At 45.4% G+C, this 23,027-nt stretch overlaps 1 protein-coding gene across 3 annotated transcripts in view; it reads right to left on the reverse strand.

Annotated features, from left to right (window-relative positions):
* ANKS3 (ankyrin repeat and sterile alpha motif domain containing 3) overlaps positions 1–23,027 on the reverse strand; it is a 61,684-nt gene that overhangs the window by 14,377 nt on the left and 24,280 nt on the right. For 2 of the 3 annotated variants that reach the window (XM_077449279.1, XM_077449281.1), the window contains 7 exons: positions 20,139–20,260; positions 19,943–20,025; positions 19,135–19,269; positions 12,393–12,548; positions 9,649–9,783; positions 8,791–8,924; positions 5,615–5,770 (listed from right to left, as the gene is read on the reverse strand). In XM_077449279.1, the coding sequence (XP_077305405.1) occupies positions 5,615–5,770; positions 8,791–8,924; positions 9,649–9,783; positions 12,393–12,548; positions 19,135–19,269; positions 19,943–20,025; positions 20,139–20,260 (921 nt within the window). The remainder of the gene's footprint in view (positions 1–5,614; positions 5,771–8,790; positions 8,925–9,648; positions 9,784–12,392; positions 12,549–19,134; positions 19,270–19,942; positions 20,026–20,138; positions 20,261–23,027) is intronic. The other variant, XM_077449280.1, reaches the window with a different exon arrangement.

Below are 23,027 nucleotides of genomic sequence, written 5' to 3' on the forward strand. Positions count from 1 at the left end.
GCTGATCCTGGCTGTACTGACCATGATAATCATGGCTGCTGATGCCAGATCACTGTGGTCAGTTTACGTGACTCAGTCATCTGCCACCCTCTCCTCTCCCCTCCCCTCCCTGCCTGTCAGCTCATGTGGCTGAGCCGTCTCCGCTACCCCCCACCGCCGCAATGAGTAACAAAGTAAACTGTTAAAAAAAATTCACTGCCAGACCCTCTCTTTTATGCAGTCATAACACACAGTAACTGTTTGTTGAAACCTAAGCATGTAAATACCCTTTTCAGATCTCTTCAGGCCAGCCACGTGACTCCCGGCCACTCTCCTTCCCCATCTAAGGGTTAAAGTGGGAGGGGCTGAGCGGCCAGCACAGCGGTCACATGACCTCCCTGGCTGACATCAGAGGGAGATCTTGGTCCCTCCCACTGTAGCCAGTGACGCGGTGGCCCGGCAAGAAGAACCGAAGAGGGGGACAAGACCCCCGAAGTCGGAAGAAGAGTGCCGGGCTCCTCCGCTAGTAAAAAGAGGTAGCAGAAGATGGCGGAGGAGTCCGGCGAGAAGACCCCCGAAGACGGAAGACCCTTAGAGCTGTGCAATAAACTATTTTAACCCTGTGGTTTTTTTGTACTTTTTTTCACAGGTGAATGGGTAGGGGTACATGGCCCCCCACCCTATGTGAATGAGTATGGGGTACAATCTTATTAAAGGGGGCTCCCGGATTCCAATAAGCCCCCCGCCCGCAGACACCGACAACCAACGCCCAGGGTTGTCGGGAAGAGGCCCTTGTCTTCATCAACATGGGGACAAGGTGCTTTGGGGTGGGGGGCCGCGTGGCGGCCCCCCCCATGTTGAGGGCGCGCGGCCTGGTACGGCTCAGGAGAGGGGGGGCGCTCGCTCGTCCCAACCCCCTTTCCTGGCTGGCCGGATAGCGTGCTCGGATAAGGGTCTGGTATGGATCTGGGGGGACCCCCACGCCGTTTTTTCGGCGTAGGGGTTCCCCTTAAAATCCATACCAGACCTAAGGGCCTGGTATGCTCTCGGAACCCACGCCAAATTTTTTTTTCATAAATTTGGCGTGGAGTTCCCTCTTGAGAGCTGATAATTCTGTCAGAGTCGCCTCCGTATAGACGGAGATCCGACTTGGAGGCGACCTCCATTGAAATCAATGGGTACCGGTCGCCTACAAGTCGGATTGAAGTAGTACAGGAACCTTTTCTGAAGTCGGAGCGACTTCAGTAGTGTGCATTAAGACGGCTCTCATTGACTTTTAAATGTTGTCCGACCTGAGGCGACTAGGGGCAACCTGAAGTCGGATCCGAGTTGCCCCTGTGTGAATGGACACCGAGGACTGGAGTTGAGAAACACTGGTCTAAAGGACTACAAAGAGCAGTCTAAAAGGTGGCCAGAGATAGATCAAGATTTGTCTGGTTCTGCAGGGACCAGCCAAATTTCAATCTATGTGTGGTCACAGAAGTCAAACTATCAATTGAATTCTGACGGAGAAGAGCTGCTTGATCAGCTGCTGCAGCCAATGATTGTAGTGTTAATCTGTGCATTTTGACAGTGGGGGTGTTTTCTCATTATCAGAGTACAATATAGCAGCGGGTAGATTCCCCAATCCACCTTGAATGTGAACATGTTTTCTCCAGGTGACCACTGTTACTGGGATTGACAATTATGGGAAATACAAATTATGAGTTGTCACCAGATTAGAAATAGTCTTTTCATGGGGACACTTTCTAATGCCAGCTCTCTAGAAGGGAGATTGTCTCCAACCTGGCAAAAGAAAAAAAAAAAAAAAAAAAAGTCTGGCAGGGGTTTTAGATCTTTTCTACTACAAACGTTAAGAAAAAAGGATTTGGCATTAGATATTCTTTACAATCTAAAGTTTCACTGGTATTATATAATGTGACAAAACAATCAGTACATATACCTGATCACAGATCATTCCTAATAAGAAGCAGCAAAGCTTTCCACACATGTGACAGTGCATTGCCATGCTCCACCTCTTGGTCTCGTAGTCTCACAGGAGCAAACTGATGGCTTGACATTTGCAGAGGAAAGCCCCACTCACTTCTGCTTATGATTACACCATTATCGTTGGATGGCAGCGAGAAAAGCAGATGTCTAATCTAAGGTCTGACATTTTACTGCTGATGAGGAGTAGGGAGGGGGGAGGGGGTCATATATATATTTTTGGTTCAAAGGTAGTTATCTTGTAACGTGAACATGAAAGGAAGGTGAAGATTTTGGTTGTTTCTGGGAACATCTAGAAATGTTAGTTTTGCATAAGCAGTACCCTGTAACATATACCCCTTGTCTTGAATTCCTCCTGAAAGACAGCTGAACACTCCCTGTATTTTCAGCATCTTAGCTCTATTTCTGTGTGATGTCACTATTGTGTTGCTCAGTTCTCCGTGCTGAAGATGAAGTTGTATCTGAAGACCTTCATTGGAAAGATCTCCCTGCCCCTGATTAATTCATTCTGTGGAACTGTGCTTTTTTGTCCTACTACCAGATATCAGGTCACCAGGGAAGCTGCTCTGACAAAAGCAAAACTCTACTTTTACCAAGGTGGCCACCTGCACACCGCGACAAAGTACAAAACAAGGTAAGGCAATTTATTCACGGGGGGGGGGGGGAGATTAGCTGCAGAGAGACTGCCGACAATACTGGTAAATTCCAAGAAAGTTGGGACGCTGTATAAAAGCTACATTTAAAAAATAAATAAAACACGCCATAATGCAAGGATTTGTAAATCTCAAACTCCATATTTTGTTCACAATAGAAAGCAAATCTAAAAAGATTTCAGACTGAGAAAGTATACAATTTTTAGAAAAAATAAGGTCATTTTGGAATGGATGGCAGAAACTCATCTCAAAAAAGTTGGGACAGAGCAAAAAAAAAAAAAAAAAAAAAAGAAAAATGGATAGAGCTGGAAGAACATTTTGCAACTAATTAGGTTAGTTGGCAACAGATCAGCAACATGGTTGAGTATAAGCCCTGGTTCACGGTCTGTGAACACAGTTCTTTGTGACATCCCAAAACGCAAGGTAAACCTCTATTGTGCAAAAAAAGCCATATCTGAACATGATCCAGAAATGCGGTCGTCTTCTCTGGGCCAAAGCTCATTTATTGTCTGTTGAAAAGTGGAAAACTGTTCTGTGGTCAGACAAATCAAAATTTGCCATTTTTGGCAACCATGGGTGCTACGTCCTCTGGACTACAGAGGAGAGGGACCTTCTGGTTTGTCATCAGTGCTCAGTTCAAAAGTCTGCATCTCTCAATGGGGGTGCATTGGTGTGTATCGAATGGGTACCTTGCATATCTGGAAAGGCATCAATGCAGAAATATACTGTAAATCCAGGTTTTAGAGCAGGATATGCTCCCATTCATACAATGTGTTTTTCAGGGAAGGCCTTGCATAATTCAATAGGACAATGCTAAACCACATACTGCATCGTGGCAACAGCATAGCTTCATAGTAGAAGAGTCTGGGTGCTTAACTGGCCTGCCTGCAGCCTAGACCTTTCACCACTGGATAATGTTTGTTGCATCTTGAAACAAAAATAAATACGACAAAAAAAAAAAAAAAAAAAAAAAAAAAAACTCAGGACTGCCAAGCAGTTAGAATTCTATATTAGACAAGAATGGCACAACCTTCAACTCCCAAAAATCCAGAAAATGGTCTCCTCACTTCCCAGACATTTAGAGAGAGTGTTAAAAGAAATGGAGATGCTACACTGTGGTACCTGTCCCAACTTTTTTGAGACAAGTTGCTGCCATCAATTTAAAAACGACCTTATTTTTTTTCTTAAAATGGTTAATTTTCTCAGTTTAAAACATTTGATGTTTCCCATGGTGAATAAAATATGTGTTTACCCATACCTTGACCCTAATATAAGAGGACTTATATCAATTCTCTACAAACAATTGAGTGTTAAACCGGATGCTGGACCACCATCATATGTTGCCAAATGGGAACAGGATTTGGGGCGCACACTTGATATTGCAGATTGATCTGGTATTCGGGCCGCTACCAAATCTTCGACTAATTTTCTAGCAGTAGAAACAAATTAGAAGGTCCTTGTCCACTGGTACCTAGTTCCCGGCTAGGATTGCAAAATACGTTCCTTTCTTATTCAGCGGCAAGCTTTCGTGGCTGTTCAGACCTAGGCGCGCATCTCCATGTGTGGGGGGACTGCCCTGTAGTCTAAAACTTCTGGAAAGTAATCCTTTGCAATGGCTTCAAAAGCTCCCGAGACCATCCAGCCAGATCCAACAATGGCTCTTCTAAACCTAAAACCAGTTGAGTTTACCCAAAATCAATGTAATCTGTTACAGCTGGTAAACAAACCATTGCCAAAGCATGGAAAACTCCATCCTTGGTTGCGGCTGAAGCTAAACATATGATCAATAAGGCCCTTATTCATGATAACATGGAAGCCATTGAAAAATGATAAGCTTTGCAAATTTCAGAAAGTTTGGTGGCCTTAGGTTAATCATTGTTTACTCCCACACTTCAACGACACTGTATTAATGCCTTGGTAAGCCTTCCCCCTTTTTTTTTTTTTGGGAATTGGAACTGCACTACCTTCCCAAGAGTTACCTCTTTCATTTGTTCCTTTGCCTTTTCTCTCCCCCAACTTTCCAGGCAGGGTTATTTTTTGGGTTTTATTGCTAAATGATCCATCCGTTCTATACCCACCCCCATCTCCTCTCTTTAGTTCTCCTTCGCTCTCCCCTCTCTACCCTTCTTGGTTTTCATACCTATTGCCCTCTGTTACATACACTGATTTTTACCATTGGATTGCAATCACTTAGGTCAGCTTCTCTAGTGCATATTTAAAAAAAGGTACCAACTTTGCTATATTAGTCAGCTGACTTTACCAACCAGCACCTTTCTGTTTACTGCTGGTAACTCTTATGCCCTTGTACACACGGTCGGACATTCCAACGAAAAATTTACGATCGGACCGTGTTGTCGGATAATCCGACTGTGTGTAGGCTCCATCGGACTGTTTCCGTCTGTTTTAAAGCTGGGCTATAAACCTTTCCGACAACATGATCTGATCGGACTTTGTCCGATTGTGTGTAGAGAATTCCGATCGGACAAAGTGCCACGCATGCTCAGATCAAATTCCTAGACCAAAGCTATTGGCTACTAGCCTGAACGTAGACCCGTCGTAACGAAATAACGTCATCACGTTACGTACGATCGGATTTTCCGACAACTTTGTCTGACTGTGTGTATGCAACACCAGTTTCGGACAAAATCCAATGGATTTTGTTGTCGGAATGTCCGACCGTGTGTACAAGGGCTTAATTTGTTAAGATTGGTTGCCCAAATCACTGTCTTGTATACACATGTACTTGATGGCTTCTTTTTCTCTCCTTTTTTTTTCTCTGCCTGTTTCTAGGTCTTATGTAAAAATCAATAAACCTTTTTGACAAGAAGAAAATATGGGTTTACAAGATTTGCAAATCATTGCGTTTTGTTTTGTAGATTTTACGCAGCTTCCCAACATTTTTGGAATTTGGGTTGTAGTCCTTTGTCCTCTGCCTGCCTTTTTTGATCCCAGGTTCCACAGTTCAAGTCCTCTTTAAGTACTCTTTGTAAAAGTACCTTAGGCCCGGTATAGCAAGGAATATCTGGATCAGGCTGTGAGACTCTGCAGTTTGAGGGCCCAGGGTTGTTGTGGACATCTCCATTGCGCTGTCTGCCTTTGGAGTGCATCTTGCCATGCTTCCTGCTAGATGTTTCCACAGCCAGGTCAGAATCCTGGAACAGAAATACAGATGTGAATATAAAATAAGGCAAAGCAGTATAAACATGTACAGCTGTATGCAGCTCAGAGAGAGACAGACATCACCCCAGGAACTTCACTTGCCCCCTTTACCCTTAATAACCACCTAATTAAGATTCTGAGAAGAAGGGAAAATGTATTTAATAATAAAAAATTTAAAAAAAAAATCTCTATGGGGTTTAGGTCAGGTGAGGGTTTGCTGGCCAATCAAGCACAGCGATACCATAATCATTAAACCAGGTATTGGTACTTTTGGCAGAGTGGGTAGGTGGCAAGTCTTGCTGGAAAATGAAATCAGAATCTTCATAAAACTGGTCAGCAGAGGGAAGCACGAAGTGCTCTAGAATTTTCTGCTAGAGGGCTGCGCTGACTTTGCTTGTTACTTCATGCAACCATTAAAATCGCTATATGGACTAAAGAGTTGCTGGCTCAATCCTTTTACTTGTCTGCGCTGACTTTGTACTTGATAAAACATAGTGGACCAACACCAGCAGATGGCATGGCTCCCCAAATCATCACTGACTGTGGAAACTTCCCTGGACTTCATGCAGCGTGGATTCTGTGCCTCTCCACTCTTCCTCCAGACTCTAGGACCTTGATTTCCAAATGAAATTTAAAATTTACTATTATCTGAAAAGACAACTTTGGATCATTGAGCAACAATCCAGTCATTTTTCTCTTTAGCCCAGGTAAGACACTTTTGAGGTTGTCTTTGGTTCAGGAGTGTCTTGACACAAGGAATGTGACAGTTGTAGTCCATGTCCTGGACAAGTCTGTGTGTGGTGCCTCTTGAAGCACTGACACCAGCCGTAGTCCACTCCTTGTGAATCTCCCCCAAAATTCTTGAATGGCCTTTGCTACACAATCCTCTCAACTTTTTCTACCAAACTTTTTCCTTCCACTCAACTTTCCATTAATATGCTTGGATACAGCACTCTGAACAGCCAGCTTCTTTAGCAATTTGTGACTTACCCTCCTTGTGGAGGGTGACGATGACAGTCTTTTCGACAAGTGTCAAGTCAGCAGTCTTCCCCATGATTGTGTAACCTAGTGAACCAGATTGTGAGACCTCTTAAAAGGCTCAGGAAACCTTTACAGTTTTTTTTTAGTTAATTTTCCAATTAGAGTGTGACACCGTGAGTCTACAATATTGAACGTTCACAATACTGAAATTTTATGAGATACTGAATTTTACTAGCTGCAAGCCATAATCTAAATTAAAAGAAATGCTTGAAATATATCACTGTGTGTGTAATGAATCTATAGACTATATGAGTTTCACTTTTTGAATTGAATTACTGAAGAAAAAAAAAAATGCACTTTTTGATATTCTAATTTTTTGAGATGCACCTGTATAACTTGATCAGAGTTGGTATCAATTCAAATCGACTGCTCCCTTACCCATCACCGATTCTGCTCCACATTTGCTAGAGACCTCCATTGCTCCCTTTCTGACTGCCACAACCTGAGGCTTTTCCCTTATATAATCCATACCACCCTAATGCCCTGTACACACGGTCGGACTTTCCGACGGAAAATGTCCGATAGGATCGTGTGTGGGCTCAATTGGACTTTTTCTGTCGGAGTTTCCGACACACAAAGTTTGAGAGCAAGATCTAAAATTTTCCAACAACAAAATCCGATCGTTTAAATTCCGATCGTGTGTAGACAATTCCAACGGACAAAATGCCACGCATGCTCAGAATAAAATTACGAGACAAAAGCTATTGATTACTGCCCCACCGTACGTGTTCCACGTTTAGAACGATCAGATTTTTCGACAGCTTTGTGCGACCGTGTGTATGCAAGACAAGTTTGGGCCAAAATCCGTCGGAAAAAAAATCAGACGGCTTTTGGCCCAAACTTGTCTTGCATGCACACGGTCGCACAAAGCTGTCGGAAAATCTGTATTCGGACCTGATTGGAAGGTCTAGGCATCCCTTTGGACAGACGTGTGTAAACAGACTAGTGTCCGTTTATATACCCATCTACCTCTGGGTCCAATCCGGCCTGCTAAAAATAAAAAAAAATTGGTAGGGGATCCATCCTCTTCTGTTTAGGGTGATCGGAGGGCAGTCGGTGTAAAAACTGAGTGGACATTGAGATTGGAGAAGAGCGGGTGTGTCATCCGCCCGCTCGTCTCCAATCGGCAGGGGAATCTTTGAGCAGATCCCCTGCTGATCGAAACCAAATTCACCCCATGTAAAAGAGGTCTTATGCTCTGTCCAGAGGGATGCCTAGACCTTACAATCAGGTCCGAATACCCGTGTGAAAGGGGCTTTAGCATTATCCATCTGCTCTGCTCTGATCCACAAGGGATCTGATTGGAATGGATTCTGCCCCCTGTGATAGGGACCTTAATCTTCCAATAGACAAGAAAAACATATCTCCCTTGCTGCCAACTGCACCAAACACTGCTCACGTCCAAAACATACTAAATCGCTGGCATCTGTTCATTTCTTAATTGCATTTTTTTTCATTGCACTCAACTCCTCTTTTGCCACATGCAAACATTACATGACCGCTTTTGTTTCTTTGTTGTGCCTATTACTATTCACTTGTAAAACTTCTTACAAAAATCAATAAAAAAAAGATATGTATGTGAAAAATCACAAGGCAGGCAAACATTAATCTCATCATACTTAAGCCCTGTCTTCCGTGGTAACCTGAATGATATTTTGGAATACTTTGGAGGGCTTTTGCATCACCTAAAAAATGTGGCCTACTGTTTCATTTGAGCCCGACATGCCTTTGTGAAAACGTTAAACTGAGCCTAAAGCGCCATCTGCTGGCCCAAAATCAAAATATTAAACACGCTCCGTTACAAATAGATGACTATACAAAGTAAAACACCATACATTCCCCTGAAGGGTCTGCACGGGCAGCTGAGCCATCACGTACTCTCTTGGAAAATGTACCAATTCAGCATGAAAATCAGCACAAAGCTGCATAAGCATCTTCTTACTTGTGTCTGCACGATGTATAAAGAACTTACAAGAATTTGAGCATGCTTGTAGTGACCGTATCTCCGTACCTCATTGCTCTCAACTGAGGCCTCACTACTCACACCAGTGTTTAGAGACACACCTTCACTGCTACTGCTCCGTGTTCTACTGACACCTCCCTCTTCTGAAAAAACACAATATCGTCATAAGTTTAACATTGACCCATCATTAAAAGAAAAAATTAAAAGTAATTGTAAAGTCTCTTTTTTTTTTTTTTAAATAACAAACATGCGTTATACCTCTGCGCAGTTGGTTGTGCACAAAGCAGCCTGGATCCTCCTCTTCTCGGATCCCTCTTCGGTGCTACTGGCCCCGCCATCCTGTCAAGCGCCCACACAGCAAGCAGCTTGCTATGGGGGCACCGGAGCCCAGCTGCAGCTCTGTATATTGAGTCACAGAGCTGCAGTTCGGCCCCGCCCCTCTGCGGGGGAGAGTCCCGGATGGCCAAGGGACTCGTGGACAGCGCTGAAGAGAGATGGGGCTCAGGTAAGTATTGGGGGGCTGCTACACACAGAAGGCCTTCTATCTTAATGCATTAAGATAAAAAAACCTTCTGCCTTTACAACTCCTTTAAACTGTGCGCCAATAAACAGAGCAAATGCCAGCATTACTAAATAAAGCTTTGTGGTTTTTTTTTTTTTCGTTTTGTTTTTTTACAAATGGCAAACATATATACAGTAAATCCTTGGATTGCGAGCCCTGTCTTACATAATGAGCACAGTCAGGTGAAAGCATTAAATTCAAATCAAAAAAGTTATTTTAGGTAAACAGTACACCAACCAAAATGTGCGATTATCTAAATTATAGTGGTTTTCCTTCCATCTTAAACCGTCTGCATCAGCACCCACCTTTACTGCTCCCATTGCTCTCCACATCGCAGTCATTGATGGGGGAGGTGACATCCCGATAGCGCACATTGTCTGTCCCCGCTGCCTCATAATCAAGTTCAGTAAATGTGACATACCCCTGAGGTGGGCCTGGTGCTGAAAAGTGTGGTAAAAGAAAAAAATTATGACATATATATTATTTTTGATTTTTTTAGTACACAGCCTCTAAAAGACACATGGGGTGGAACTGTAATACAATATGGAGTAAAATTTCTGTCAATGCTGCATGACATTAAAACACAATGACAATGTGATCATTTTAGAAGTAAAAGAAAGTCACTTCAAACTAAAAAGATATCAAAATAGAGTGATATATTAGAATTTATCTCTGCTTGGTAAGAAACACCATCTATAAAATAAACACACTTGCAAACACTGGTTTATTTATTGGCCGACTGCACAGTAAGCAATAAGACTTGAATAAGGCCATATTTCAACAGGAAAGATGCTCAGGCAATGCGCCTTTAGAAGTCTATAAGCCCTTGTACACACGGTCGGAGAATCCGTCAGAATGTGTCCTATCGGACCGTGCTGTCAGGAAATTATACTGTGTGTGGTATGCATCGGACTGATTCCGTCTGAATATCCGTCGGACCCAATTTTCCAACATGTTGGAAATATTTTCCGACCAACTGGTTCGATCGGACATACTCCGATCATGTGTAGAGAATTTTGATCGGACCAAGTGCCACGCATGCTCAGATCAAATTCCTACATCAAAGCTATTGGCTACTAGTCCCATCGTAACGAAATTATGTCATCACTTTCTGAATGATCGGATTTTTCGACAACTTAGTCCGACCGTGTGTATGCAACAGTTTCGGACAAGATCCGATGGATTTGGTTGGCAGAATGTCCGACCGTGTGTACAGGGGCTAAGACTTCTCAGCCCAGGTGCAGCCATAGAGGAATGTTGTCCAGAGGGGATGACCGCAAAGAGCAGGATGCAAATGTCCTACAATGGTACGTGGGCAACTGGGATGGGGTACCCCCCCCCCCGGTGCACGCGCGCACACACGCACACACACACACACACACACACACACACACACAGTAAAACCTTGGATTGCAAGCAGAATTCGTTCCAGAGACATGCTTGTAATCCGAAGCACTTGTTTATCAGATGATTCGTTCCACAACCATTTATTCATAAATCCTTCAGTTTATAGTCCATATAAAAAGATTATAGCAATGTGACCAGGTTGTGTAACCATAAAACGTGCATCCACAAATGGAAGCCTCCACAAGGGGATTAGAAGCAAAATCCAGCAGGAGCTACAGAGTATAAAAGAGAAGAGAGGCGCCTCTAAGTGTAGCAATATGTTGCACCTTCATTAAATGTAACCATATTGCTACACTTAGAGGCGCCTCTCTTTTATACTCAGCTGTGACATGACGCTACTTGTATATCAAGTCAAAATGTATTTAAAAATTTTGCTCGTCTTTCAAAATGCTCGGTAGGAAATGGTGTCCCCAGCTAGTGATGTGCTTCCATCTTTTAACCCCTATGCTGCTACATTACACAGCAGTGACGTAGGGGGTTGAAAAACCACAGCATGTGGTGCAGGGACACAATTATCCGACATTGCTGGATGAAAAGCAAAAGAAAAAAGTGACAACGCATTAGCAGGTGGTGTGCTCAAGAAGGTGTGGGTCAGAGGACCCTTGGGGCGTCTAACAAGCCCAGAAGAGGACAGAAGCTGGATCACAGTGTGGAAAGTCTGTGGGACTGTACTGAAGAGTAATGCAGTTAAAGTGGATTTTGTTTTTTATAGATTAGGCTACTTTTGATATGTGCGCGCGTTTGCAGTGCATTTTTCCTTAGCATTTTTGGCATGGGGAAGGACAAGTCATCAAAGAGCCCAATTTGTTTTTCAGTCCCAGAGTCGTGTTTACATGTGTTGCATTTATATGCATTTGCAATTATGAAAACAATGCAGCTCGCCATACTTTATTTTTACTGCACTGCAAAGGTGTGATGTATCTATGCAGTGGGCATGTGTCCAAAAAACACATCCCATTGCATCTGGTGTGAAGGGGCCCTTAACGAGGTTGTAAGCCTCTGAAAATAAAATAAATAAAAAATCCCCCCCCCCCCCCCCCCAAAAAAAAACCCTGCAAGACAGAGGCACAATGAGCTAGTATGCATCGCATACTAGCTCATTATGAAATACCATAAAACAAAGCTGTTGCAGAGGTCCCCGCACACTACTGTCATGGCCGACATCTTTCCCGGAGCTTCTTTCGGGTTCGCGGGCTCTGGCACTGCGATTGGCTGGAGCTGCAATGATATCAATCCTGCGCATTTGTGTGGGGGCCGCCGTTCATGGCACTGGATCAGAAGGAACGGCACACGTGGGCCGTTCGTCCAGATCGCATGTGCCAGTGATGTCACTGGCTGCATGCACTGGAAATATCACCTAAACTGCACAGGTTTCAATACCTATAGGTAAGTCTTATTATAGGCTTACTTATAGGTAAAAGTTTGCCGAGGAAGTTTACTTCCACTTTAAGGTGCACTTTACTTTAAATTGCCCAGAAAGCAATGCATGCTACTTTAAGAACGGAAATGCAAAGGACCTTTTTTAAACAAAGGTGTCACAGGTTTAGCAATACTGGAAGTAGTGAAGCACTGCTCTATACAGAGACATCAGTGTCCTGGATCATGCTAAGCTTGCATCCAACCTATTCTATTATCTACACACCATATCCAGGCCGGGCATGTGCACCTCCTCTGCCAGTTATCTTTGCCAAGGCTTGGGGCCCATCATGAATGCTAGGACCTTTGGTCTTCCTCTGTGGCCTTGGCCGGTAAGGGGTGGAAGAAGATTCATCAGATGAGCTGAGATCTTCTTGATGGACTGAAAACATACAAAATTTTTATTAGAAAAAACAAAATTGGATTTAAAGCAGTTTTACCTGCAAAATGCTTTCATATTCAACCAGTCCCAGCGCCTCTCACTGTCTAAGCCCTATAGCGGTTTTACCCTTAACAAGTGAGCCTTTTTCAAAGCCACTAATTGTTTTCCCCACTATGGCGTCTCGGTTCAGCCTCCTAAAATGCCTGATCTCTATCTGCCATTTGTGTACGCCCCCTCTTTCCATACAATACATGAAGGCCTTCTTGAATTAGTCACCAAGACAGGAAGTGAATGGATTTCCCTTGACAGAGTCCCAAACAGCAGTAAAAACCTTGCAGATGGTGTACACCTTCATCACTCACCTGGGGGGTTGGAAGGTTTTGGTCGAAACGCTTCCTTGCATTAAAATAAAACCGTTAATAAATGTGCCCCCTGTAAAGTAGGAAGTAATACTCCCCTCCCTCACTCCGTCTAATGCCACAATAATAAAGCAAAATCGCCTCCAGAGCATGGGCGTCCGCAGAACTTTTTCCAAGGGGGGGCATCATTTTAAGGCCACTCATGCTCTGCCCCTTTTCGACAATCTCATGAAAATCTTTCCACTGGTAATACATATGTGTTATATAACAGATAATTCATCTTCACTTTGTATTGGAAGTTACTCTGGTGGCTGTGTTCCATGCCCATATAGCCTAGAGAATGTACATCTTTTTACATTGCAATACATCTGTTGTGGCCATATTTTGATCTCATACTGTCACTGTATAGACTGTTTTCATCAAGATAAAAATATGGCAACAACAGATGCATTGCAATGTAAAAAGATGTAAATTCTCTAGGCTATATGGGCATGGTACGCAGCCACCTGAGTAACCTTGCGGACGCCCATGCTTTCAAAAACCAGCCCTGGAAAAAATTTCATACCAGCCTCACAGCATTATTATACCAGCCCAACAGCATAACGTCATTATTTTCTTGTTCATGAAAGGGAAAACCATACATTTTACCAGTTAATAGTGGTAAGTGATCAATCATCAAGGGGGACCCCAGAAACTCAGAACGTGGGGGGGACCACCTTCTGCAGAAACAATACTCGAAGGTAAGGGGGGTAGGTTACTAATATAAGGAGGAAACCCTTTATATCAGTGTCCCTTACATTATCGTATTCACTCCCCCCTTACATCAGTGACCACCCCCCGACTGGCCTGGCGGTGCTTTCACTGACCTCCTCTCAGGTGCACTGTGCAGGGCTCAGTCAGTTGGCTCCAGCTTGGTGGCTCTGGTTTTATCCTATAGTCTCCTGTCCACAGTCCACACAAGTCTGACTTTTCCCCATGACCCCCATCCCGGCGGTTCTCCCACTCTTGACTCCTCTCCAGACTCCCTCAGAGACTGCAGACATGCTACAGGAGATGGTCAGAGACTGCAGACTTGATGCAAGAGCTCAATGCAGCCTCTCCAGTGCCCATCAAATTCAGCCTCACTGTGCCCACCAAATGCAGCCTCACTGTGCCCACCAAATGCAGCCTCACTGTGCCCACCAAATGCAGCCTCACTGTGCCCACCAAATGCAGCCTCACTGTGCCCACCAAATGCAGCCTCACTGTGCCCACCAAATGCAGCCTCACTGTGCCCACCAAATGCAGCCTCACTGTGCCCACCAAATGCAGCCTCACTGTGCCCACCAAATGCAGCCTCACTGTGCCCACCAAATGCAGCCTCACTGTGCCCACCAAATGCAGCCTCACTGTGCCCACCAAATGCAGCCTCACTGTGCCCACCAAATGCAGCCTCACTGTGCCCATCAAATGCAGCCTCACTGTGCCCATCAAATGCAGCCTCACTGTGCCCACCAAATGCAGCCTCACTGTGCCCACCAAATGCAGCCTCACTGTGCCCATCAAATGCAGCCTCACTGTGCCCATCAAATGCAGCTTTACTGTGCCCATCCTTGCAGCCCCTCCTGTGCCCCATGTCCCAGTCTGCAGTCCCTGTCTGTGGGAAGGTGTGTTGTTGATGCTTGTTACGGTACCTTGCATGCTAGCAGGATATCCATGATGGCCAGCAGCAGGCAGGGTCTGTTCTCATTTTGGATGGGGACGGTGCTCCTTCCAGAGGATCTGTCTGCTGTGAGATGGAGTGGTCCCTGGCCACCTGCACCTTCAGCCATCCTCATTTTCCGGCCCCAGTCAGCCTGTCCTCTGGTCCTGGGGAAGTGGAGAGCACTGGGTGGGAGTTGGAGAGAACGGGGAGCGTACTAGAGAGTAGAGAGTACTGGCGGGGTTGGAGAACACATGGGTGGGGGCAAAGAGCGAGGGGGAATGGAGATCACAGGGGTGGGGAACTTGAGAGCACTGGGGGTGCCAATAAGAACAGGGGTAGAGAGCACGGTAGGCTGAGAGCACTGGGGGGGCTAAGAGTGTGGGGCGGTGAAGAGCACTGGGGGGCAGAAAAACAGAGGTGGAGAGCACGGGGGCTGGAGAGTACTGGGGGGTACAAAGAGCAGGGGGGAGTGGAGAGCACCAGAGGGGGCCAGAAAGAACAGGGGTGGAAAGCACGGGGGACTGGAGAGCACTATGGGGGGTGGAGAGCACATGGGTGGGGGTAAAATGCAGGGGTGGAGAGCACGGAAGGTAGAGAGCACTGGGGGGGGGGCTGGAGAGCACCAAGGGGGCAGAAAGGACAGGGGTGGGGAGAATGGGGGGCTGGAGAGCACTGGGGTGGAAGCTGGAGAGTGATGGGGAGAGGGGGAAAGAACAGGGGGGAGAGCACTGGAGGGAGAGAATTGGAGGGAGTGGAGAGCACTGGGGGGGAAAGAACAGGGGGGAGAGCACTGGGGGAGAACAGGGGGGAGAGCACTGGGGGAGAACAGGGGGGAGAGCACTGGGGGAGAACAGGGGGGAGAGCACTGGGGGAGAACAGGGGGGAGAGCACTGAGGGGAGAGGACTGTGGGGAGTGGAGAGCACTGTGGGGGGTGGAGAGCACTGTGGGGGGAGAGCACTGTGGGGGGAGAGCACTGTGGGGGGGGGAGAGCACTGTGGGGGGGGGGGAGAGCACTGTGGGGGGGGCTGGAGAGCACCAAGGGGGCAGAAAGGACAGGGGTGGGGAGAATGGGGGGCTGGAGAGCACTGGGGTGGGGGCTGGAGAGTGATGGGGAGAGGGGGAAAGAACAGGGGGGAGAGCACTGGAGGGAGAGAATTGGAGGGAGTGGAGAGCACTGGGGGGGAAAGAACAGGGGGGAGAGCACTGGGGGAGAACAGGGGGGAGAGCACTGGGGGAGAACAGGGGGGAGAGCACTGGGGGAGAACAGGGGGGAGAGCACTGAGGGGAGAGGACTGTGGGGAGTGGAGAGCACTGTGGGGGGTGGAGAGCACTGTGGGGGGGGGAGAGCACTGTGGGGGGGGGGAGAGCACTGTGGGGGGAGAAAGCACTGTGGGGGGAGAAAGCACTGGGGGGGGAGAAAGCACTGGGGGGGGAGAAAGCACTGGGGGGGGAGAAAGCACTGGGGGGGGAGAAAGCACTGGGGGGGGAGAAAGCACTGGGGGGGGGAAAGCACTGGGGGGGGGAAAGCACTGGGGGGGGGAAAGCACATGGGGGAAAGCACTAGGATGGTGGCTAGAGAAGGATGGGGAGAGCTGGAGAGCAGGGGGGGCAGGAGAGTGTGGTGGCGGAGGAGAGCATGGGGGGCAGGAGAATGTGGTGCGGTGAAGAGCACTGGGGGAGCAGAAAAACAGGAGTGGAGAGCACGGGGGCTGGAGAGTACTGGGGGGGTACAAAGAGCACGGGGGAGTGGAGAGCACCAGTGGGGGCCAGAAAGAACAGGGGTGGAAAGCACTGGGGACTGGAGAGCACTATGGGGGGTGGAGAGCCCTGGTAGGGTTGAAGAGCACATGGGTGGGGGCAGAATGCAGGGGGAGTGGAGAGTACAGGGGTGGGGAGTGGAGAGCACCAGGGGGGCTGGAGAGCACTGGGGTGGGGGCTGGAGAGTTATGGGGAGAGCTGAAGAGCACTGGGGGGGAGTGGAAAGAAGAAGCGGGGAGAAAGAACAGAGGGGGAGAGCACTGGAGGGAGTGGAGAGCACTGGGGGGAAAGAACAGGGGGGAGAGCACTGGGGAGGAGAACGAGGGGAGAGCACGGAGGGGAGAGGACTGGGGGGAGCGGAGAGCACTGTGGGGGGGGGGGGGGAGAATGGGGGAAGCACTGGGGGGAGTGGAGAGCACTGGGATGGTGGCTAGAGAAGGATGGGGGGGCAGGAGAGTGTGGTGGAGGAGAGAGGGGGGGACAGGAGAGAGTGTGGTGGTGGTGGAGTGCACTGGGGGGGGGGGGGGGGGGGCAGGGAGCACAAGGTGAACTGGGGACAGTAAAATAAGTTGGATAGGAGAATTGGCAGGGCGCCCCTCCCCCCCCCCCCCCGCCCTCCTATCCAGGCACTGTGGCACATAGGCGGGCTGTACCTGCAGCATTTCCTTCTCTTGATCATAGTGCTGGATGGCTCTGTGTACTGCGGCCAGTCTGTAACATGGCCCGCCCCCCCAGACCGGCTCGTGTGATAGGGGGAACTTTGATTCTCTTTACTATCACATGAGCTGGTCTGAGGGGACGGGGCCATGTTACAGAGCGGCTGCAGTACACAGAGCCATCCAGCACTCTGATCTATGGGAGTCGGAGAGGGCGGAGGATGAAGTCGCCCGCGGAAAAAAAAATGAAAAAAAAAGTGAAAATAAATGCAGCATGGCGGCGGCTACGGCAGACACCTTGGGGATTCCAGGGGGGGCGCACTTGACCCCCCTGCTGCGGACGCCCATGCTCCAGAGGATTCTTCAGAATTTATTGGGGTCTCCCTGCTGCTCTATGGTTCCTCCCATTAACTCCTACATCACTACAGGATGAAGTAGTAATGTAGGAGTTAGCAGGAGTACCCACAGCTGAATTCTGATCAGAGTTTCATGATTGGTTCTTATCGTAAATTAGGATCCCTGGCAGCTGTGCAAAGTGTCAAGTGCTAGATGGTAGTTTTATTAATGCACACTTAGCATGGGGCATTGATTGAAGAACATTAATATAGGGCCTTTTGGAAAGGAGGGGTTAAGTGACACAAAAAAAAAAAAAAAAAAAAAAAACTCAAAAAGTGAATACATTTTACTACCAAAAGTGTTGGGACGCCTGCCTTTACACGCACTTTAATGGGGTCTTAGTCCGTAGGGTTCAATATTGCATTTGGTCCACCCTTTGCAGCTATAACAGTTTCAACTCTTCTGGGAAGGCCATCCACAAGGTTTAGGAGTGTGTCTATGGGAATGTTTGACAATTCTTCCAGAAGCACATTTGTGAGGTCAGGCACTGATGTTGGATGGACAAGAAGTAAAAGAGAGAGGGCCTTGTACATTATCCTTAGATAGGTTTATTAAAAAAAACAAAATAAAATCTACTCACAAGCATGTGACAGTAAACCGCACGTTGGACAAGAGGGCCTGACTTGCAGTCTGCGCTCTAATTCATCCCAAAGGGGTTTTATTGGGTTGAGGTGAGCACTTTGTGCAGGCCAGACAAGTTCCTCCACCCCAAACTCGCTAATCCGTGTCTTTATGGACCTTATTTTGTGCACAGGTCCAAATCATTTGCTGAAATGGTGTGGGGTTATTTTTCAGGGGTTGGGCTTGGCCCCTTAGTTTCAGTGAAGGCAACTCTTAAGGCATCAGCATACCAAGACATTCTGGACAATTTCATGCTTCCAACTTTGTGGGAACAGTTTGGGGATGGCCCCTTCCTGTCCCAACATGACTGTGCACCAGTGCACAAAGCAAGGTCCATAAAGACATGGATGAGCAAGTTTGGGATGAAGGAACTTGACTGGCCTGCACTGACCTCAACCCAATAGAACGTCTTTGGAATGAATTAGAGCACAGGCTGCAAGCCAGGCCTTCTCATCCACAATAGTGTCTGACCTCACAAATGTGCTTCTGCAAGAATGGTCAAATATTCCCATAGACACACTCCTAAACCTTGTGGACAGCCTTCCCAGAAGAGTTGAAGCTGTTATAGCTGCAAAAGGCTGGGTCAAATCAATATTGAACCCTATGAACTAAGACTGGGATGCCATTAATGTTGTGTGTGTGTAAAGGCAGGTGTCACAATACCTTTGGTAATACAGTGTATATGCTATGTTCTAAAGAACATCTAGAAAAGTTAATCGGGTCTAAGCAGTACCCTGCAAATTTGCAGTAAGGCACCGCTGCCTCGGACTGCTGGTCTTAGCAGATTTAAAGTGAAATTTGGTGATGTCCCTACTGTGCTGCTCCCTATGGTGGAGCCTTTGACATGAGGAAAGAAAGTCCTGCTTCTACCAAGAAGGCCACTTCCACACACAGTGTGGGAAAAGTTCCGCAGCTGAAGGACTACATGCAGTACTAGTGACCAGTCCTCTGTTTGGTAACTTTTTTGGCTACAGCTTCCAGCGTTCAGTACCTCCTTAATGTTTTTCATTTGGCGCGAGAATAAAAACTATCTTTCTCTACACAAGGGGAACTGCACCAATATGGTGAAATATTGCTACATTTATAAAACAAAATAGATACAAATTAATACCCGATCCCTTGCTATGGAGTCGGGACCCGCGGATGCGATAGGAGTCCAGTAGAGACACTATCCTTGAATAGCCATATCTTGCTGCCAGCATTCGAGCAGTATCTCCATTATGGTCTGCCTCCATCACCTTCACCCCCCTACCAAAAAAACAAAAGAAAATGATACATTTTAGCTGAAATATATATTAAGTTTTTAGAGAAATAAATAAGTATAATATATATATATATATATATATATATATATATATATATATATATATATATATATATATATACATATATACACACACACACACATATACATATATATACATATATATATATATATATATATATATATATATATATATATATATATATATATATATATATATTATATATATATATATATATATATATATATATATATAATATATATATATATATACACATACACATATATACACATATATACATATATACCCATATATATAATGTGAAACAGGAAAGCAGTCCTCACAACATCATTGCCTATTTTTTTTTAAGGCACAAAAAAAAAAAAAAAAAAATAACCTAGGAGATCCTGCCGCTGGAAGCAAATTACCAGCTACAGTATTGCTAAATAGAGTACTCACCTTTTATAGCATGGCTCTCCTTGTGCAAATGCAGCGCAGAAGTAGCAATGGAACGCCTTTCTGGTCACCCTGGAAGAGTCTTCTAGGGATCCTTTTGCTAGCAATTTGCTGCCAGCAATGCAATTCCTAGTGTGAAATGGGTAGTACCCCATCCTGTATTGTATCACATATGTACACTGTAGGACTGAAGACTTACATGGTTTAGTAGATGCTGCACTATGATTTGGTGTCCTGAGGCTGCAGCCTCCATGAGCGGAGTGAACCCATATACTGGCTCCCTGGAAAGATCCAAAAGAATGCCATTGTTGCAGGCACACAGGAAATACAAAATCGACTAAATACCTTACAACCCGATTGTACATCCTCCTTGAGATGAACATGATTTTCTTACTTGACATCTGCATCGGCCCCATTCTCCAGTAAGGATAGCAGCATCCGCTGGTGTCCAGCACTAGTGCAGTGAAAAAGAGCTGTCCAACCACGAGCATCCCTGGCCTCCATCTCAGCCCCATGCTTCAATGTTAGAATAAACAAAAAAAAATAAAAATAAAAAAAATTAGACACAACTCGTCAAAGACTAAAAATACAGTGCATCCGGAAAGTATTCACATAACTTCACTTTTTCCACATTTTGTTATGTTACAGCCTTATTCCAAAATGGATTTGATTCCTTATTTTCCTCAAAATTCTACATGCAATACCTCATAATGACAACGTGAAAGAAGTTTGTTTGAAATCTTTGCAAATTTATTAAAAAAGCCTTTGCTTAATACTTTGTTGAAGCACCTTTGGCACCAATTACAGCCTCAAGTTTTTTGAGTATGATGCTACAAGCTTGGCACACCTATTTTTGGGCAGTTTCTCCCATTCTTCTTTGCAGGACCTCTCAATCTCCATCCGATTGGATGGGGGGCGTTGGTGCACTGCCACCAGAAATTTGGATGGATGTCTTGTCACGCCTGCCCCAGTGATAGCTAGCCTGCTCTGGTGTGCTGCAGATTCCTCCACTGACATCATCTGGAGGAGGAGCCACAGGACTAAGAGAAATTGTCTGCAGGACTGGAAAACCCAAAAAGGTGTGTGTGATGGTGGAGGGGTGTGTTAAAGGAGCGGTATGAGGGAAGGGGGGGGGGGGGGAAGAGACAGATGTGTGGAAAGGCTATAATGAGATTATAAAAATAACTACTTTTTTCAGCCCGAAAATATTTGTAAAATCTACAATGTGGCCCTTGGAGAACCCTGGTTTAGATCAAAGCATATTCATGTCTTAGAATGGCCCAGTCAAAGTCCAGACCTAAATCCAATTGAGAATCTGTGGAAAGACTTGACAATTGCTATTCACAGACGCTCTCCATCCAATCTGACAGAGCTTGAGCGGTTTTGCAAAGAAGAATGGGCAAAAATTTCACTCTAGATGTGCAAAGCTGGTAGACCACTGCAAATCTACCAAGACCTGGCCGTCCCTCTAAACTTTCAGCTCAGACAAGGAGAAGACTGATCAGAGATGCAGCCAAGAGGCCCATGATCACTCTGGATGAACTGCAGAGAACTACAGCTGAGGTGGGAGAGTCTGTCCATAGGACAACAATCAGTCGTACACTGCACAAATCTGGCCTTTATGGAAGAGTGGCAAGAAGAAAGCCATTTCTCAAAGATATCCATAAAAAGTCTCGTCTAAAGTTTGCCAAAAGCCACCTGGGAGACACACCAAACATGTGGAAGAAGGTGCTCTGGTCAGATGAAACCAAAATCGAACTTTTTGCCCACAATGCAAAACGATATGTTTGGCGTAAAAGCAACACAGCTCATCACCCTCAACACACCATCCCCACTGTCAAACATGGTGGTGGCAGCATCATGGTTTGGGCCTGCTTTTCTTCAGCAGGGACAGGGAAGATGGTTAAAATTGAGGGCAAGATGTCCCTGCAGATTTTTATATGACTTCGTCCGGAGTTCTGCGCAGGGGCCAGTTTTGAACCCCCTTGGCAGTACTGAAGACGAAAGGTTCTTTAGATTATACGATGTATTTATTTTACTCTTTCTGTATGTATGTGTTTATGTGTATATATATGTATATTATATATATATATATATATATATATATATATATATATATATATATATATATATATATATATATTTTTTTTTTTTTCTTCTCTATTTTCCTTTTCCCCTTCCCCCGCAAACATGGATTGGTCTCATTGACGGTTTCCTGGAAGGCCTTATTTACGTGCTGTCAATCCATTTATATGTAACATAGACATGTTTTTGTTCAGGCATATACGAAGCATACTGTTGGTGTATCTTGTTACTGCTTGTGTTGTCTACCTTCTTTTTCTCACCCTTTTTTCTGAATAAAATTAGATTGAATTAAAAATTGAGGGCAAGATGGATGCAGCCAAATACAGGACCGTTCTGGATGAAAACCTGTTGGAGTCTGCAAAAGACCTGAAACTGGGACGGAGATTTATCTTCCAACAAGACAATGATCCCAAACATACAGCAAAATCTACAAAGGAATGGTTCACAAATAAACATATCCAGGTGAATGGCCAAGTCAAAGTCCAGACCTGAATCCAATCGAGAATCTGTGGAAAGAGCTGAAAACTGCTGTTCACAAATGCTCTCCATCCAACCTCACTGAGCTCGAGCTGTTTTGCAAGGAAGAATGGGCAAGAATTTCAGTCTCTCGATGTGCAAAACTGATAGAGACATACCCCAAGCGACTTGCAGCTGTAATCGCAGCAAAAGGTGGCTCTACAAAGTATTAACGCAAGGGGGGGCCGAATAATTTTGCACGCCCCACTTTTCATTTTTTTTATTAGTTAAAAAAAAGTTTCAAAAATCCAATAGATTTCATTCCACTTCACAATTGTGTCCCACTTGTTGGTGATTCTTCACAAAAAATTAAAATTTTATATCTTTATGTTTGAAGCCTGAAATGTGGCAAAAGGTTGAAAAGTTCAAGGGGGCCGAATACTTTCACAAGGCACTGTATAATTAATTATATATATATATATACACACACACACACACACACACACACACACACACTTATTTTCCTTTCCTTCACAATTATGTGCCACTTTGTGTTGGTCTATCACATAAAATACATTTACGTTTTTGGTTGTAACATGACAAAAATTTGGAAAATTTCAAAGGGTATGAATACTTTTTCAAGGCACTGTAGAGAAGAGCTCTAGGAAAGATCTTGATAGAAATAGTCAGAGGGATCTTAGAAATATGGGCAAATAGGGAACAATTTTGAACACCCTGGTTT

This window comes from Lithobates pipiens, unplaced genomic scaffold, assembly GCF_037356315.1.
Source record: "Lithobates pipiens isolate NorthernLeopardFrog02 unplaced genomic scaffold, aLitPip1_a1.2 Scaffold_22, whole genome shotgun sequence".
Lineage (NCBI taxonomy): Eukaryota > Metazoa > Chordata > Amphibia > Anura > Ranidae > Lithobates > Lithobates pipiens.